The following is a 19,876-nucleotide window of genomic DNA, read 5'->3' on the forward strand; positions in this document are numbered from 1 at the left end:
CCAACTGTATGTTCCATATATTCAGCCATTAATACTGAGAGCCCTCCCTGCTAAGGATGCCTGTAGCCTGAGTGTTTGACTTTTACAGTAAAAGTTACCAATGGATTGTCCTGGGTAGAGTCTTCGCTCAGGGTATCCTGGGACAGGAGTCTCCTGCAGCACTTTGGCGCTGTCAGTAGCATATTTCACCAGGAGCTGGCGCTCAGCCAATGTCAGAAATGCCTCTGGTTTGTCTGTGAACAGAAAATGTTATTGTACATGAATGCAGGGTCCTATAACTACTACTACTATGATAATTAAACAATACAGCACTACGAGGTGCACACAGCACTTACAGGCACACAGAAGAAACAGTCCCTTCATAGCAGAACTTATAATGTAGTTGACAGACAGATACTGTGGATAGATGAATGCAGACCCTTTTGCAAAGAATGTTTAAGAATGCTGGGAAATACACATATAGATTGCAGCATTTACAACAAAGGCAGCCATTTTAGAAAGGAATACATAGCTGCCAGATTTGACAAAACTGGACATCCAGGAAAAACCAATGGAGGTGCCCAGTGAAGTAACTAACAAACCGCTACTTGGAAACTTGGGTCTAGTAAATGCCAGATCAGTCAATAAAAACATTTCCTATGATCCATGATGTCATCTTCACTGTCTGAGTCTGAGTCAGTATCATCTCTAGATAGAAATATTTGGGGTGGCCACAGGGAGGTAAGCTAGGGATGGGGGGAGACAAGCCAAAGTGACATTTCCATACATCATAATAATTCCTCTCTCTCTCAACCTTTAAATAACCTATAAAAGACACTAAGTCCCAAGGGTCTTCTATACATAAAGAATCCCCCTAACTAGTAGTCACCCAAGAAAACTATCGTTCTAACTGATTCATTAGGTCTTCTATATTTAACACAATAAAAACCTGACCATTTAACATAACATAGTAACATAGTAAATGACGGCAGATAAAGACCTGCATGGTCCATCCAGTCTGCCCAACAAGGTAAACTCATTTTACATGGTATGCGATATTTTATATGTATACCCGAGTTTGATTTGTCCTTGCCATTCTCAGGGCACAGACTGTAGAAGTCTGCCCAGCACTCTTCTTGTACTAAAAGTTCTGAAGCTAATGTCGAAGCCCCTTAAAATTTACACTCAAGCCCATCCCTTATCTATTCAGTCACGATCAGGGCACAGACCATAGAAGCCTGCCCAGCTCCCTTTTTGTTTCCAGTTACAGGCTTCGCCACCCAACCTCGGCTAAGATTACACGGAACCATTCCATCTAAACAGGATTCCTCTGTGTTTATCCCACGCATGCTTGTGGAATGAGCTGCCACTGAGCTTGCGTATATTGCAGAATGTCAATCAGTTCAAGAAAGAATTAAAAACATTTTTATTTTGACAGGCTTTCGATATTAATCTGGTTGTTTTGATTTTGCTGTCTATTTATAGATACTTTGTTAGCGCAATGAATGCATGATTTATTTATATTATGTTTAGCTGGTTTGTCTTGTATGCTATGATGTTATATTATAATTTCTCTATTGTACACCGCCAAATACTCTTGGATTGTGCAGTTTAAAAATACTTTAAATAAATAAATAGTGTTAGGGGTGCCTGACATGTTTCAACAGCTGTCTTGTTTTGTGCCTTCCATGGAGGCAAGAACTTGAAAGATACACAGGCTTCCTCAGAGTCTGTCTCACAGCCAGCCTCTTTGCCTCAACAGCCAAAAGAAATTGGAGGATTGTTTAATGCTGTATTGTTGATACATTGATTTCCTGTATGCATCATCTACTGCAGATCATCATTTATATTTCTCTCTGGCAAATCTCTGTGCTGATATTTGCTTCTTTTAAGTATCTTTTACAAATGTCCTTTTAACACAGTTCTTCAGCTCCTCTGTCATGTTTCCCTTCCTTGAGTTCTCCATAATGGAGAATCCTTGAGAGCTCATGTTCAGATATAGGAATATCATCACCTGTCCAGTTACTAGAAGAGCCTCAGTACTAGGCGTGTCTTAGTTCCTCTGCAATTGCAATGTTATCTTGCCACTTAATTTCCAAAAGTTGCCATATATATCTCAGTTGCAAGCTTGTAAGCTGTTTTCATGTGTTGCCGATTCTGTGGGATACAGAAGTGCAGTCAGCACAGCAGACCTTCGGCTTAATTTCTACAATGATGTCATGCTGATATTAAATCTGTTATGCTAACCTTTCAAATGCTGTGGATGCTGACTGAATGCAATATTCAACCTCTTCATCAGGGGTTTTATCAGCGAAACTGTGCTTCTCAAATACATTACATAAGAACATAAGAAAAGCCAGCCTGAGGTCCATCAAACACAGCATAATGTTTCCAACAGACACCAGTCCAGGATGCCAGTATCTGGCAGATCCTAAAAAGTAAATCTATTCCCCATAGTTCCTTTCCAGGTGTGAACAATGGGTATCTCATGTCTACCTAGCTAATCATTGTTTTAATGGCCTTTTTCTGATCAGAAATTTGTCCGATCCTCTCTTGAATCCTGCTATGCTGTCGATCTGTGCCCTGAGAAAGGCAGGGACAAATCAAACTCGGGTATACATATAAAGTATCACATACCATGTAAAATGAGTTTATCTTGTTGGGCAGACTGGATGGACCGTTCAGGTCTTTATCTGTCGTCATTTACTATGTTACTATCAGGCTCATTTTCAAAAGAGGTAGACATCCAAAAAGTGACATAAGGCAGCATTTGGACGTTTATCTCACAGAAACGTCCAAATCAGTATTATTGAAACCTTTTTTTGGACGTCTTTCTCTGAAGTCCGTCAGAAGGACGTCCAAATCTCAAGGGGGCGTGTTCAAGGCGGGCGTTTGTAAGACATGGATGTCTTTCAGCAATAATGGAACAAAACAAAGATGTCCAAGACTAAAACTTAGAAGTTTTGAGCTAGACCTATTTTTATAGCGAATGGCTGCAGTGGGAATGAAACCCACTATCCCAGGATCAACGTCTACTGCATTAACCACTAGGCTACTCCTCTACTCCACACAAGAGGTGCCCCAAATGACCACTGGAGGGAAACGGGGATCACCTCCCCTTACTCCTCCAGTTTTCACTATCCCCCTCCCACCCCAAAATATGTGATTAAAAATATTACTTGCCAGCCTCAGATGTTATACTCAGGTCCATTAGAATAGCATGCAGGTCCATGGAGTAGACTAGTAGTGGTGCAGTGCACTGCAGACAGGTGGACCCAGGCTTCTACCTCCCCCTACTTGTTACACTTGTGGAGGAAATTGTGAGCCCTCCAAAACCCACCAGAAACCCACTGAACCCACATATTGGTGCTCCCTTCACCTGTAAGGGCTATAGTACTGGTGTACAGTTGGGGGTAGTGGATTTGGATAGTGGGGGGCTCAGCAGTCAAGGTAAGGGAGGGAGCAATGGTGAGATGTGTTCCTGGGAGTATTTTATAAAGTCCACTGCAGGGCCCCCAAGGATGCCCTATTGCTTTCCTGGGACGTCACTTTTCCAATATTCTACCTGATGCCAAGCTTTCTATTTCTTTTTTTTATAACATCTGAGCCTTGTGTCTATTGTTTATCATTAGATTTGGGCTTTGAATTCAGATGTATAGATGGAAAGGAGGTCTCATTACATATATCTAAATATCAGAGTGCTATTTTCCATACTTCATAGCAAGAGTGTACATTCCCTAATTACCTGTCCCAATGCAACTGAAGCTTTTACCTCCTCCTCAGTGCATGTAAATGGTTTCATCCCTGTGTGGATTCTCTGATGCCATGTGAGGCTTTCTTTCCAACCAAAGCTTTTACCACACTCAGGACATGTAATGGTTTCACTCCTGTGTGTATTCTCTGGTGCAAAGCTTTTACCAGACTCTATACATGCAAATGGTTTCTCTCCCGTGTGGACTTTCTGATGCACTTTGAGATTTACATTACAACCAAAGCTTTTACCACACTTAGAACATGTGAATGGTTTCACTTTATTGTGGATTTTCTTGTGTATTTTGTACGTTTTGGTTTTGGATTTGGATGTATTTGTTTGAAAATGGACCAAAAAATAAAACATCCAAATCACAAAACATTTTTCCAAACAGCATTTTCAAAAGGAAAAGAGAGACTTTTTTTTGTAGAAAATTACTTTTCCTGTTCTGATTTTGGACATTTTACAAAAAAACGTCCAAATTCAGACTTAGATGTCATATCCAAAAATGTCCGCTGTGTACTTCACTTGCCCAAAGTCACAAGGAGCAGCAGTGGGAATTGAACCCATGTTGCCTGGATCAAAGCCTGCTACACTAACCATTAAGCCACTCCTTCTCTGTTTTGGACATCTTGCATTTGGACGTCTTTTTTTCAAAAATGGACAAAAAAAAAGGCCATCCAAATCACAGGACATCCATAGTATTTTAGAACACAAAAGATAGACATCCATCTTTTTTTGAAAATGACCTTTTTTTTCCTGTTCAGAATTTGGACGTCTTTGTAAAACGTCCAAATTCTGATTTAGATGTTTCTTTTGAAAATGCCCCTCTATGTTACCTTGGCCAGCAACAGATTCTACAGCCTACTTACATGTACAAAAAGTTTCTATGATTTATTTTAAATTTGCTGGTCATTAGTTTCATGGAGTGTCCTCTTGTTTTTGTGTTTGATAGATTAAACATGCATTCCCTATTTAACTATTCCCAGTGGCGTTCCTAGGGGGGGGGGGGTGCAGTCCGCCCCGGGTGCACGCCGCCGGGGGGGTGCCACGCGCGCCTGTCCTCCGTTGTTCCATGCTTCTTCTCTGCCCTGGAACAGGAAGTAACCTGGGCCGGGGTAGAGAAGAAGCATGGAACAATGGAGGACAGGCGCGCGCGGCACCCCCCCCCCCCCCCGGCAACGCGCACCCGGCGGGGGGGGGGGCCTTCTCGGGGGTATCCTTTTGCCAAGGGGGGGGGGTCCGCGCTGCATCGGGGGGGGGGGGGTGCTGCACCTAGGGGGGTGGGGCGCATCGGCGATCTGCATCGGGTGCCAGCCCCCCTAGGAACGCCACTGACTATTCCACTTATAATTTCATAAATTTCTATCACATCCCCTCTCAGGTGTCTTTTCTCCAAAGACTTTTCTTCCTAAAGACTGCTATATCCCACTGATCACTTTAGAAATATCAAATTTAACACAGACTATAACCACACCCTATAAGATATCTATCCAATGAGAATGTATTCACCCATTGTCCTACTTATAAAACTGTAACTGTAGTTCCTCTAATGTTGTAAACCGCACTGAACCCTAAACAGGAGATATTAGCAGTATATAAGACCTAAACTGAATTGAATTTGAAGAGCCCTAACCTGTTTAGCCTCCTTTCAGAAGGAATACCTTCTATCCCCTTTATCAGTTTTGTTGCTCTTCTTTAGTTGCACTATAACCTTTTTGAGATTGAGCGACTAGAACTGCACATACATCAAGGACCTATATATAAAGGTGTAATGATATTCTTAATTTTGTTCTCCATCCCTTTTCAGACAAATTTCTAATATTCTATTTGCACTTTAAGCAGCCATAGCACACAGAGCTGAATATTTCAACGTAATATCCACAATGATTCCAAGATCTATTTCGTGGGTAGCGACTCCTAACTCAGAACTTATTGTTAAGGTTATTCTTCCCCTGTGTGCATCATTTCAGAGTTGAGCACATAAAATTTAATCTGCCACTTAGATTACCAGTCTCCAAGTTTCACAATCCTCAGTTGTTTTAAGAACTTTGAATCATTTTGTGTCATCTGCAAATTTGATCACCTCAATTCAGATTTTGCATCACTATCTACTTTTTGCCTATTAGATGCCTGATAGACAAAATTTGGTTTTTCTAGCATTTATCTGTAACCCAAACTGCTCTTATAAGCAACAAATTCTATGTCCTCCAGAAAAAGAAGGTGCCTGACATGCTCTTTATGTACTTTGGAACAGACATATAATATAAACAAGTTAAGTAACATTCTATCACTTCTTGTATGAATGTAAACTCTTAAACTTAAGGTTTATGATACTGCAGTAAGAACAGTAAAGAATGTGGGACCAAGGATGTGACCTGCTCTCACGCTACAGCGTATGTCAAATGATTCAGTAACATTTCCTGTCACAGAAACTCTACCAGTCATCCCATCATGAGATTCTTGTGATACTTTGTAAATTTCTCTGGCCAGCTTTAATATTTAAACAGTCTTCATAAAGTTTCTCTATTCACTGCATCAAAGACATTAACAAATCAAGAAACAGTACAAATAGGCTGTTTCTTCACTAGCCCTCTTTCTTCCAGTGAAGACCATACCTGCAGCAGTGTGATTCTACATACTTCATTAGTTCCTTGACCCAATCAGTTTGCCAAAGTACTATGTGGTATAACAATTCACTTGCCATCAACCCTGACTTTGACATCAACAATGCCATAGAGCTGTCCCTTCTTAATTCAATTCATGAAGCACATGTGGATTCTGTTGGCTGGAAAGGCACTATATAAACCCTGTTTCCAGCTGTCTTGCCAACAGCTACCAATCATGATCAGGCAAGCCACGACTATCACTGAACAGCCTTACTTCTGCTTGTGTCTGGTGGATGATACTCCCTTCACTGCTGTGTTAGCAATAAGTAACTCTTTATTGCAACCTAGTGGCCTAGTGGTTAGAACACCGGTCTTGCAATCCAGAGGTGGCCAGTTCAAATCCTGCTGCTGCTCCTTGTGACCTTGGGCAAGTCACTTAACCCTCCATTCCCTCAGGTACAAACTTAGATTGTGAGTGAGCCCTCCTGGGACAGAGAAATATCCAGTGTACCTGAATGTAGCTCACCTTGAGCTACTACTGAAAAAAGTGTGAGCAAAATCTAAATAAATAAACCTGTATTTTATCCATGGTTATCTTAGATTAAGGATAAGTTTAACCATTAGAGAGACTAGGTGGTCTTATACAATGGCAGTTTATGGTGGGGGGAATCAAAGAGCAGCTCAGGTCAAAGCAAAAGTATTGGAGTAGTTCATTGTGAGGTTCAACACATGTGCATTTGCAGTTCAGATAAGTTGGCTTCTGTTGGGGTTCTTTATTGCAGTGTCTATTTTCAAGCTAAAGAAGGTTTTGCAAATAAGCCAAGACTGCTCAATTTTCTCCTATAGTAGTACCTAGTTATAGCTTTCCTACTTCAGGTGAATTCTGGGGACACAGCATGTTTGGGGAGAGCTTATTTATTTATTGACAACTGATTTTTCACCTTAAGGGTTCAGGTATTCACTTTACATAAAAAATTGGATAGAGGGTTGAGACTGGAGTATATTCTATGATGTTTAGAGCTGTTCAGGTGAGCCGCTTTTTAGCGGTGTGACTCACTGAAATATTGCTCGGCTGTATGTACAGCCTAGACTGAATCTTCCTTTAACCCTCAATTACAAATTAAAAAATTAAAATAAAACAAAGATAAAAGGTATATTTACTTCATGAGATCTTCTCAGGAAGCTCTCCATGAACATTTTGTTGTATCCTTTGACTTTCACCAGTACAGTTAGGGATAGACTTACTATGTTTATTTAATGACATTTGTATTCCATATTAGCGCAAGAAGAACTCAGGTTCAATGTGACTTATATGACAAACATCAGTAGAATGGTACATATTTTGAAAAGTATCAAATTTTATAATACATCATATAATACTAGGTTGACATTTAAAATGAGCTATTTCAAAGACAGCAAAGTTACCTATGTACCTTTATAAAAAGGCTTCTACAATAACCCCCAGTAGTGCACAAATGCTTTCTCACAAACTTATACCTGCTGCATAGGAGGTGTAAAATGTGCATGTACTCTCATTTTTTATAAAAGAAAGAGAAATCAAAAGGACATTCCAGCGAGGCTTAACTGGTGGTTTTCTCTGTTTTTCTGGCACAGTACTCTTAGGCCTTGTTGATACTGGAAATGTGCCCTTTTCTGTATTCTTTATTGACATTGCATTGTTATTTGTATTAATTTGTAATTTCTGTTTTGTTGCGTGTGCATTAATTAAATATTTAATTACTGATAATTTGTTTAAATTGTATTTAATTTTTAATTGTATTTTATTTTAGTGTTCAATTCAATTCCATTTATTTTTTTTAAATATTTTATTTATAAATTTTCGTCCAAATTTAACAACTCACATGAGAAGATTACAATATGAGAAAATTTACAATATCTATAATATGTCTATTACAATTGAAATGTTTATACTCTACTCTCGACCAGAAATATAAAGTAATTGGATCCAAGAAAGGAAAAGAAAAAAAAACCCCAAAAGACAAAATTGTTACAGTAGGATTGTTGTTACCAAGTAAACCTTCCCTAAGCGTATCATACAGTGTGGTCTGGTAATCCTACTACTACATTCATATCCTCTTTTGAAACTAAAAACTCCTCTAACTGTTTAGGATCAAAAAACTGGAACGATTTGCTTTGATATAATACTCTACATATACAAGGAAATTTTAACATATAATTTGCTCCAAGTGCCAGAGTCCTCTGACTTAGTGCTAAAAAAGCACTATGTCTTTTTTGGGCCTCTCTAGCCATATCAGGAAACATTCTTATTTTAGATCCAATAAAAGTAGATTCTAAATGTCTAAATGAAAGTCTTAAGACTGCGTCACGATCCATTTCTAAAGCAAAAACAACCAAAGCAGTCAACCTCTGGGAAATTACTTCCAAAGATGATTCAAGAAATGCTGTCAAGTTCATCGCTTCTCCTCTGTGCAGTTGGAGAGTCTCTGAATTTGATTTATTTTGTAGATATTGTACCCGAACAATAGGAGGTAAGGAATCACTTGCCATTCCTAATATCTCAGTCAGATATTTTTTCACCATATCAATCGTGGAGATTAAGGGAGATCTTGGAAAGTTCGTGAATCTCAAATTAAGTTTTCTTGATTTATTTTCAAGGTATTCTAAACGTCATAACATATAATTTTTATCCCTAATTGAGGTTTGACTAATATCTTCCAAAGATTGCATTTTCTCTCCCAATTGTTCTATTTTAGAAGTATGCTGATTAGTTGTCTGTGCTTGCTGGAGGGCAACTTGAGATAACAACTTAATTTCAGCTGAATTCTGTATTGTTTGTTGCTGTAAAGAGGAATGCAAAGCAGCAGTTTGATCCCAAAGTGACTCTAATGTCATCACGGCAGGTTTTTTAACACATTCCCCTTGAAAAACAGAGGGGAGGGGGCATTAGCAATTTGCCTCAGTGTACTCACAGTCTGCTCTTCCACCGGTTCAGCCCTTGATGTTAACACAGCTGAAGATAGGCTCCCATCCTGCTCTCTCGGCTCCTCTGCGGGAAGCCGTGACGCAGGACTTTCTCCAGCTTCCAACCCTCTTGTTTGCGGGGGAACCGTGCGCATGACGGGGCTGAAAGAAACCCCGTCTACACTGTCGGCCAGCTCATTAGTTCCGGCTCCGATAGCAGGGAAAGATGTTTGACTCGGGCCAGAAACCACACCAAATTGCTCCAGTGTCGGCTGCTGTAGAAGGTGGGTTCCACTCGGAGTTGAGGGATTAACCTGAGTTTTCCCTCTCCTTTTCCCCATAATGATAGGGAATCAAAGCCCTCCCGCAGTGTTCTGAAAGAGCAAATTGAGCGCGTCTGGTGCAACAGCTCTCTCGGTGGCCATCTGGATGCCACTTTTTTTTTTTTTTTGTATGCATACTGCTTTAATGTTGGTTGTCAGAGAGAGATACATTAAGTTTATTAAACACTGATATTCTACTCTTGGATGACTAGTCTCACATTTTTACCTGAGTTGGGGAAGTCTGCTTTGTTGTTGTAGGAGAAGGCCACCATGGACCCATCACTAGAAGGCTTGGCCAGTCCCAGAACCTCTGTGGCTTTCAGCAGAGTGTAAGGGGTTGCAGAAAGGAGGATTAATGTGCCATCATCATCCTCACCTGGGTGGACCAGAAGGTGGGCACCTGTGGGAAGAGCATCTGGTTATTTATTTATTTGTTACATTTGTATCCCACATTTTCCCACCTATTTGCAGGCTCAATGTGGCTTACATGTTACTCGGTATGAAACAAATACAGAGTGATGTTGTAGATATCCTGAAAACCTGACTGGCTGGATATGTTCCTACTGGTGACTCCCAAGGACCAGTTGAGCATCCCTGACCTAGAGCTAAAGCCTCCCTTTCTCATCCCACACACAAACATGTATTATATATAGACTGATATTCAAAGGCATTTATCCAGATAATGCATCTGTATCCAGATAACAGCAGCCATTATCTGGATAAATGCCCTAAGTGTCTATCCACGGATAGTGCCACTGAAAATCTTTACAGACCACTCAGCATTATCAGATAGTACTGGAGGAGAACAAGGGCAGAGCTTGGGCATTTTGATCCAACTATATGGAAAGCAGAAGTATTCAGTACTTTATCCAGTTAAATTTAGAACAGGAAAAAGGCTGGGATATCTATCTCTATAGCAAACTGAATAGCAGCGGCATTGACTGTATATTGAATGCTGCTCACTATTGGAATAGTGGCACTAATTATATGCAATTAATTTAAATATGCAGATGGCATTTAAAAAATACATCGATTGTGGTGTTCAAAAATTGACCCAATGTATATCTATAACTATATCTATCTATATATAATATATTATATTACATTATATTATAGCAACACTGTACCAAGGGCTTTGCAAAACGTGTGGCCACACAGGGCACAAATATGGAGGGGCACAGAAATTGCTCCCCACCCACCTTCTCCTCTCAATGGCGCGGCATAGTGGGTTGGGTAGGAGGGTGCCAGTGGGCGAATCACAGAACACATTTGTAGCTTAGTATAGTCCTGTACTAAGGTTGGAAAGGATAGATTCAGGAGCAAAAGCAGCATTTCTTCACAGAAAAGTGGATCAGCCTCAAGAAGAGGGGCTGGGTGTAAAAAGTGGTCTGGGAACTCAGAAAGGCACGCGACAATCAGAGGTAGAAATAGAAGGATTATTCTAGAGAGAAGAACCATTTGGTGTACTGTAGCAAGCATGGAAAAGGGCAGAATAAGTGGGCTTGTAGGTCTTTTATCAGTTATAGCCTCTGTTTCTGTATATCTACATATACACACTACATATATACACTTATATTTCTGCAGATGAATACCTACTCCAATAAAACAAACACCTATGTATCTATTTATGCACACACACACACACATACACATGTAGTATAAACACATGGATACATGTACCTACACTGATGCCAGAAAGATGGGTACTTCTCCCCTCCCCAAGCTTACCGCCTTCCTTTTTGTGTCCTTCCAGTTTAGATATGAGCCATCTCTTGGTTTCTGCTTTGGCGGGATATCTCAGTTGTATGGCCACCAGTGACTGGATGCAAGATGTATAGCAGCATTGGCAGGGGACCGGTGTCCAAGAGCTCATGGTAGTGCTTCAGTGATGGACCTAGATGACCTGCAGAAAAGGAGGGGGGGGGGGGGGGGGGAAGATAAGCAAAGGCAATCACAATCCCAGAAACACTTTGTGGCATCACTGCCCCAGCACTCATCACACAGGTCCTGGAAATCCTCCACAGCCAGAAGAGGTCTGTGGTGATTCTTGTGATTAATCATATTGTACAATTCTGAGGGAACTACTACTATAAATCATTTCTATAGCGCTACCAGTCATATGCAGCGCTTCACAATTTAACATGAAGAAAAGACAGTCCCTGCTCAAAAGAGCTTGCAATCTAAATCAGGACAGACAGGCAGGACAAATAAGGGATAAGGGTAGGACAGACAGAAGGACATTTGGGAAAGGGAAGAGAGGAAGACAAGATAAAGGTTACGAGCAGGTGACAAGTTAGGAATTAAAACTAGTAATCAGTCTTGCTGAGCACCTTCATGTGGTGACTTTGTTATACAATGCCTAGACCAAATATCAGTAAGATGACACTACTATTGAACTATGGAAGGAAAAAGAAAAAATATGTTTAAATAATTTTTATTGATTTCAAAAAGTTAACCAAGAATACAGTTTATACCGTAAGCAGAAATCAACAATACAGTTTAAGTACCATCTCCCCTTCACCCCACCTTCTCTATTCCCCTGCCCCCACCCCCTTCAGTATCCCATCTCTGTTGCTCATATAAGGATACTTTAACTGTACAGTTTCCAAAGAAATATTAAGGAGTATAATCAAATGTAAAGAGACAAATTAAGGGACGTTCAAAATTCTACTACACATCACTGTCCCTAAAGTGATCCAAAATGGTTCCCAGATCTGACGTAATCAAACACCCTTTTGTGGAATCCATGTCCGAAATATCATAACATTCCATGGTAAGCAATTGCAGCATTTGTATACACCATAATGCCAATGTAGCATGATCAGCCACAATCAACACCAGTAAAATAGTATTCTGAGTCATCAGTACAGCTCTCCTCAGAAACGACTGTAATCCCTTTGGAACAGGGTGAGCTATATGATACTGATCAAACAACACATTAGGCAATAGTTCAACCTTATGCTGTCACTGGAGATGGACAAAGTTCAGCACATTTGCCTAATATTGCAACATCGGGGGGCAGAACCAAAACATATGACCCAAAGTTGCCTTGTCAGTCTTGCATTTTGGGCAACAACAGGATGCAATGAGCTTTAAAGGTTCAGTATGGTGAAACAAAGCCAAAATAGAATCTTATATTGTAATTCCCACAAAGTAACATTGTCCATAAGTGTTCTGCCACCAAGCAAGCACACATGAACCTGATCTGCTGTTATGTCCATATGCAATTCCTCTGACCATTTCAAAGTGCTTATTCCACAGTCAACGTCATCTGTCACCTCATGTAGGGCCACATGATGAAAGCGAAGTGGCAAGTGTTATTGAGAACCAAAAGTGTAAGAAGTGGTTAAAGTTTCATGTACTTCATCAGTTAAGTGAGCTTTGGGAAGACTATTAACATAGTGCTGTAGTTGAAGAGATGCAAAGACATCAGTCTGTGGTAGAGAAAACTTATTCTGAAGTTCCATAAATGTCTTCAAGCCACTCTCTTCATTGAGTAATTGATAAAGATAGCATACACCCTTGACTTCCGAGTTTAGAAGTTTGGCTATCACAGCCAGATGGAAAGGCTGTATTATTCCTGATGGGCAGATTTGGCGTGGTTGTTGAAGAAAATTTATAAAAAGTGCAAACCCATCTCCATGCCCTACGTAGGGTCATAACAATAAGTAATTCTTAACGTCACAGGCAGTTTCCCAGGAGACACATGCAGCAATGCATTAAAATGATGATGGGGAAGTTGATGCAGTTCTAAAGAAGTAACTGGAAAGTCCTCTCTACCCCTAAACCAGTCATGATGTGGTGCATAGAATTCGCAATCCATAAATAGCAAAGATTCAACACTCCCAATTCTCCCTTATCTCTAGCTTTCAATATATGAGACACAGACAGATGAGGTTGTTTACTCTTCCACAGGAATCTCTGAAGCCATCTGAACAAAAGTTTGGACCTTCTGGAACAAGTACAAAAATTCTGGAATTAACATCTTGTAAAGGTGTACTTTCCCCATTAATGACAAGGATAATTTTTGCCAGAGTTGTAATTTACAATTGAAATCTCTGAGCACAGGCAGTACATTGGACACATAAAGTTTACTCAAATCTAAATCTGCTGGAATGTTAATACCCAAATGTTTGATGTGAGTCATAGCCCAGGTAATGGAAGGGTCCAGTCAACCAAATCGTATTTCTAGGAGAACAGGTAATTCTATTGATTTTTGATAATCTAGACTAGGTGTCCATAATTCTCCAATAACTGTAATAGTGATGATAGAGACTCCTGTAGATTTGGCAATAATACAAATAAATCATCTACAAATGCAAATACCTTCAGTTGTGTATTTTTCAGCTCCCACTCCCCATACCTCCTCTGAATTTCTGATGACATGCAACAAAGGTTCTAAGGATAATAAAAAATAACAAGGGAGACAAAGAGCACCCTGTCGGGTACCCACCTGTATGGAAAAAGAGTACGTACACCCCATTGACAAGTAAAGAAGCAATAGGAGAGAATAGAAGGCTTTAACCGCTGCCAGGAACCACCAAGAAAGCCCCACATGCTGTAATGTGGGAAACAAATTAATTGCAGTGCACCTTGTCAAAGGCCTTCTCCACATCCGAGCTTAAGAGCAGAGAAGGCACTTCGAACCTTTGGCAATGGGACATATCTAACAATATCCTTAGCACATTAAGGCCAGAATGCCTTCCCTTCTCAAAGCCCACCTGGTCCCCTGCGATAAGTTCAGGCAAGTAAATGACCAACTTTTCTGCCAATATTTTGGATAGTAATTTAACATCTACATTAAGTAAGGACATTAGGTGATAAGAACTAGGAAATTCTAAGGGCTTCACAGATTTCAGAATAAGACTAATGAGAGCTGTATTCGCATGGCGGGGAAAAGAACCCTGCTGTGCCACTGTGTGATAATATGCTAGCAGAGGCCCATAAAGCTGATACTGAAGCAACTTATAAAACTCTCCCATGTAACCATCTGGGCTGGGGGTCTTATTATTCTTCAAGGACTTAATAGCTTTTTGTAATTCCTTAGCTTGCAAGGGGGCATCAAGTTGGGCAATAACTTGTTCTGAAAGGCAGGGAAAACCTGACCTCTGTAAATAAGATGCTACATGATCGGGGAATGACTCCACAGGAGACTTATAAGGTTACTAAAGTAATCATAAAAAACGGTAGCCACACCTGCCGGTTAGATTTAATTTCCACTGTTGTGGCTTGTAGGGATTGAACATAATGAGGACCACTCCTACTTTGTGAGTAGACTACAAGTTTTTTAATTAGCCACTGTGGTGGTATGGGCATAAATTCTTCTCATCTTGTGTAATGGTTTATCAAGGGCCACTATGCCTTTGATAATTTTTTTTTTTTTTTTGCGTGCACTGACAAACTATCAAGTCTCCCCGCTGGACCACTTTGGCCATTTCCCAGAGCAACATGCTGCTGATTATTTTGGGAAAATTCCTCCCATCTTGCAGGCCAGTATCTTCCTCAGCAAAATAGCCACTCCTCCCTTTCTATGCCCTGAAGAGGAATAACAGATTTCTTCCACCTATGCCATGGACAGACAGCCAATCTGGTCTCCTGGAGACATACTATGATCCTATGGAGGGCATTAAGAATTTTCCTGCATTTTACAGGCAAAATAATCCCCACCACTTTCCATGATATTAACCTAGGCAGGTTTGCAATAACAAAAGAGTAATTCTAAAGGAGACAGCCAGAAGTAGAAAAAGAATATACTAAAAGATGCAGAGTAGACCCATAGTATTGACAACAACAAAAGCTCCCTCGCCCCAGTAACTGCAATTTAAACTATCCATACCAAATACCCCCTTAGAGCAACATACAATAGCACCATCATTACCCCTTACCCCAAATAGAAAAAGAAAAAATATATAAGGCTGCATGTCATCTATGATAAAACAGTGCCCAACCTTAGCCTCAGCATTAAGAACTAATAATGATGCCAGGGACAGTGCATACTCTTCAGATGAAAATAATGTCCTTGATACAGCTATAGGCCATGGTGACCCTGTTCACAGATCCAGTGCAGCAGGAGACAAAACAGAGAACCTAATAAAATATTAAGAGGACTAGGTGCAATTAGGTGGAGCCTTGAAGATAATAAAAAGAGAGATAATTTATTGCTATTTTTATTCCACAAACTCTATATTTCAATCAAAATGATTCACAAAGTGAACACACCAAAACTGAAGAAGAGAAGAAATAGTGTCAAAAGAAAAAAGCAACAATGAGCATCTGATCCAAATTTAAGATCTCTAAGTAGAAAAAAAATATTAAAGGAATAAAATTTGTAAGTGATATAATTTTAAAACAACTAAGGGCTGATTTAGGAAGAGAAATAGACGGAAGGAGGAAATTTGAATGAGAGAAGCAGAAGAAAGGTGCTAGAATAGCCAAGGAGCTCCACAAGAAACAACCAGAGCAATTAGAAGAAAAGTATGAGGTACAACACAAGATGATGAGAGTAATATAAGACAGGCCAGGAAGCAAAAAAGACAGGAGATAGGCCAGGAAATGAAATAGGATGTGCAACTGGGTTCCTGGCTTATGTGGAGATAGAAATATACTTGGGGGTTCAGGAAAGGAATGAATATCTAAGTTAAACCTGAAGTCAACAGTAAAAGGATGATAAATATGATTAATAAGGCTATATGCACAAAGAGACCAACACTGATATCACAAAAATAAATTGGATACAATGTTGTGCAAGAGAGATCAATACTAAAAGAGTCCTACAAACAAGGACACACAGCTAGAGGAAAAAGCAAAGAAGAAAACATTATGTATCACTGAGTACAGAGATGTCATTTGTTGTCTAGTACCTGAAAGGATCGATGAACCACAAATAAGAGTCCACATAGGAGTAGGGTGTATAATGGCTCTTCCAACGACATGAAACCAAGTGTTCAATACAAGGAGTTTACTGTAGTGAATGCAACACTAAGACACAACACGGTGCCGTGTTTTGGCGTTTCCGCCTGTGTCAGGTGTCTGTAGATGTGCAGCCTAATAGAACAAGAGGTAATCAGTACACTCTTCAGAGATAAAAATAATGCTTATACCATCCAAGAAGCACAATGCCACCATTTGAATATGATGTTCTTTGGCTTCACAGGCTTTTTCCCAATAATCAGAGCACCAGAAAAGTTGAGAAGCAAGTGAGGAAAGCATGTGGAATATGGCTCATGGAATTCTTGCCAACTCTTCTGATCTTGGCTGGACAGATTTGGATGGGCTGCAGTGAGGCTTAGATTAAATTAGAGAACAAGGCTAGTCCCGGGCAGATTTCTACAGTCTGTGCCCTGAAAATGGTAAAGACAAATCAAGCTCAAGTATGTGTGTGTAGTATGACATCATACATTATGCTATGCTTATCTTGTTGGGCAGACTGGATAGACCATACAGGTCTTTCATCTGCTGTCATCTACTATGTTACTCTGTGAGTCTGTCTGTGTTGTCTTTGTGTCGCTCTGTAACCTAGAGGAAATACAGATTGAATAGCAGATGGTTGAATGAAGCAGACTTCAAGCATTCTGTTGGTTTCGAAAGAATAATAAATTGAAACAAAGTCAACAGATTTTATAGGCATCTCAGAAACTTTGCAGAAGAAGGGCAAGAAATGGAACACAGTGATGCCAGGGTAGAAGTTATTCTGACATGACAGAGTAGTATTGTACCTCACCTGCTTTTGCCAAAGCTAATTTGCATATCTTTGACAGATGGCCATGCCCACCCCGGTCCCAAAAGGCAATCAGAAGTGAGGACATGCCCAAGCCCTGCCCACTTCTGGTTTGTCCTGCCCACACTCCGCCCCCTTTGATACCATTGCTGGATATAAAATCATAGCCCTGCCCCTTTCATATAAACCCACCCCTAATCCTGCCTAATTTGCATAGCCCCACTCTAAACTCAACCCCTTTTTATAACACTACCCCCTTTTGTGATATCACAGGAAGTGATGTCATAGATATACCCCCCTTTTCCAAGATGGCAGCCACCACTGGTTGCACTATAACACTTCCTGTTTCTACTGCTGGTCGCCATCTTGGATGGGGTCATGTGATGGGAAGCGATGTCAAAAAACCTCTTACAGCCATGTAAGAATGTGTGCATGCACAACTTGACCTTCTTTTCCTCATAGGAAGGAAAATAGACATTTTGTTTTCTTTTTCTTATAATTTTTTTCTTTCAAAAGTACACCTTGTGCTTATTTTTTATGCTGTATCACGTTAGGTCCATCTGTTTTTAAGAACAGGCTGATTACTAAATGACAGCCGTTTTAGGGTTTAAAACAAAAAGATTGACCTCTCACAAGATCCTTCAGCAAGCACTTGCAATTCTCTCCTGTTTTAATGACGTTGAATAATTTTGTGTCATCCACAAATTTGACCACCTCACAGATTACAACTATCTCCAGATCATCTATGAATATGTTAAAAGCAGCACAGGGCCCAGTATAGACCACTGAGGCACTCCAGTTCTGACCCTTTCCACGTAAAAGATCATTCATTCCTACTTTCAGGTTTCTGTTTGTAGGCAGTTTGCATTTCACAAAAGTGCACTGTCTCCTATCTCACGATGCTTTAATTTCCTATGGAGTCTTTCATGTGGGACTTTGATAAACACCTTCTGAAAATCCAAATACACTATCAGGCTCATTTTCAAAAGAGAAAAACATCCAAAAAGTGACATAAGTCTGCATTTGGACGTTTATCTCACAAAGACATCCAAATCAGTATTTTCGAAACCTATTTTTAGATGTCTTTTTCTGAAGTCCATCAGAAGGACATCTAAATCTCAAGGGGGCATGCCACGGGTGTGTTCAAGGTGGGACTTGGGCGTTCCTAAGACATGGACGTCTTTCAACCATAATGGAACAAAACAAAAACATCCAAGACTAAAACTTAACACGTTTTGAGCTAGACCTGTTTTTATAATGAATGGTTGCAGTGGAAATTGAACCCACTTCCCCAGGATCAAAGTCTTCTGCACTAACCACTAGGCTACTTCTCTACTCCACACAAGAGGTGCCCCAAATGACCAGATGACCACTGGAGAGAATCAGGGATCACCTCCCCCTCCCCCCCCCAGTGGTCACTATCCCCCTCCCACCCCAAAGAAATGTGATTAAAATATTACTTGCAGCCTCAGATGTTATACTCAGGTCCATTAGAATAACATGCAGGTCCATGGAGTAGACTAATAGTGGTGCAGTGCACTGCAGACAGGTAGACCCAGGCTTCTACCTCCCCCTACTTGTTACACTTGTGGAGGAAACTGTGAGCCCTCCAAAACCCACCAGAAACCCACTGTACCTACATACTGGTGCTCCCTTCACGTGTAAGGGCTATGGTAGTGGTGTACAGTTAGGGGTGGTGGGTTTTGGGGGGGCTCAGCAGACAAGGTAAGGGAGCAATGGTGAGATGTGTACCTGGGAACATTTTATAACGTACACTGCAGTGCCCCCAAGGATGCCCTATTGCTTTCCTGGGATGTCACTTTTCCAATATTCTACCTGATGCCAAGCTTTCTATTTCTTTTTTTTTTTATAACATCTGAGCCTTGTGTCTATCATTTATCATTAGATTTGGGCTTTGAATTCAGATGTATAGATGGAAAGGAGGTCTCATTACATATATCTAAATATCAGAGTGCTATTTTTCCATACTTCATAGCAAGAGTGTACATTTCCTAATTACCTGTCCCAATGCAACTGAAGCTTTTACCTCCTCCTCAGTGCATGTAAATGGGTTCATCCCTGTGTGGATTCTCTGATGCCATGTGAGGCTTTCTTTCCAACCAAAGCTTTTACCACACTCAGGACATGTAAATGGTTTCACTCCTCTGTGTATTCTCTGGTGCATTGTGAGGTTTACCTTCTGACCAAAGCTTTTACCAGACTCTATACATGCAAATGGCTTCTCTCCCGTGTGGACTTTCTGATACACTTTGAGATTTACATTACAACCAAAGCTTTTACCACAGTTAGAACATGTGAATGGTTTCACTTTATTGTGAATTTTATTGTGGATTTTATACGTTTTGCATTTGGGTGTATTTGTTTGAAAATGGACCCAAAAATAAAAAATCCAAATCACAAAACATATTTCCAAACAACATTTTCAAAAAGAAGAGAGACTTTTTTTTGTAGAAAATGACTTTTCCTGTTCTGATTTTGGATGTTTTACAAAAAAAGTCCAAATTCAGACTTAGATATCATATCCAAAAATGCC

At 40.2% G+C, this 19,876-nt stretch overlaps 1 protein-coding gene across 3 annotated transcripts in view; it reads right to left on the reverse strand.

Moving 5' to 3' along the window:
* The window catches only part of LOC115470450 (anoctamin-10-like), a 93,138-nt gene that overhangs the window by 60,606 nt on the left and 12,656 nt on the right, over positions 1-19,876 (reverse strand). For 2 of the 3 annotated variants that reach the window (XM_030203641.1, XM_030203639.1), the window contains exons 2-4: positions 11,334-11,508; positions 9,832-10,005; positions 99-233 (exon numbers count right to left, since the gene is read on the reverse strand). In XM_030203641.1, coding sequence (XP_030059501.1) covers positions 99-233; positions 9,832-10,005; positions 11,334-11,478 — 454 coding nt within the window. In that variant the 5' untranslated portion in view covers positions 11,479-11,508. Of the gene's footprint in view, positions 1-98; positions 234-9,831; positions 10,006-11,333; positions 11,509-12,403; positions 13,094-19,876 lie in introns of those variants that run through there. The other variant, XM_030203640.1, reaches the window with a different exon arrangement.

Source organism: Microcaecilia unicolor, chromosome 5 (genome assembly GCF_901765095.1).
Source record: "Microcaecilia unicolor chromosome 5, aMicUni1.1, whole genome shotgun sequence".
NCBI classification, from domain to species: Eukaryota; Metazoa; Chordata; class Amphibia; order Gymnophiona; family Siphonopidae; genus Microcaecilia; species Microcaecilia unicolor.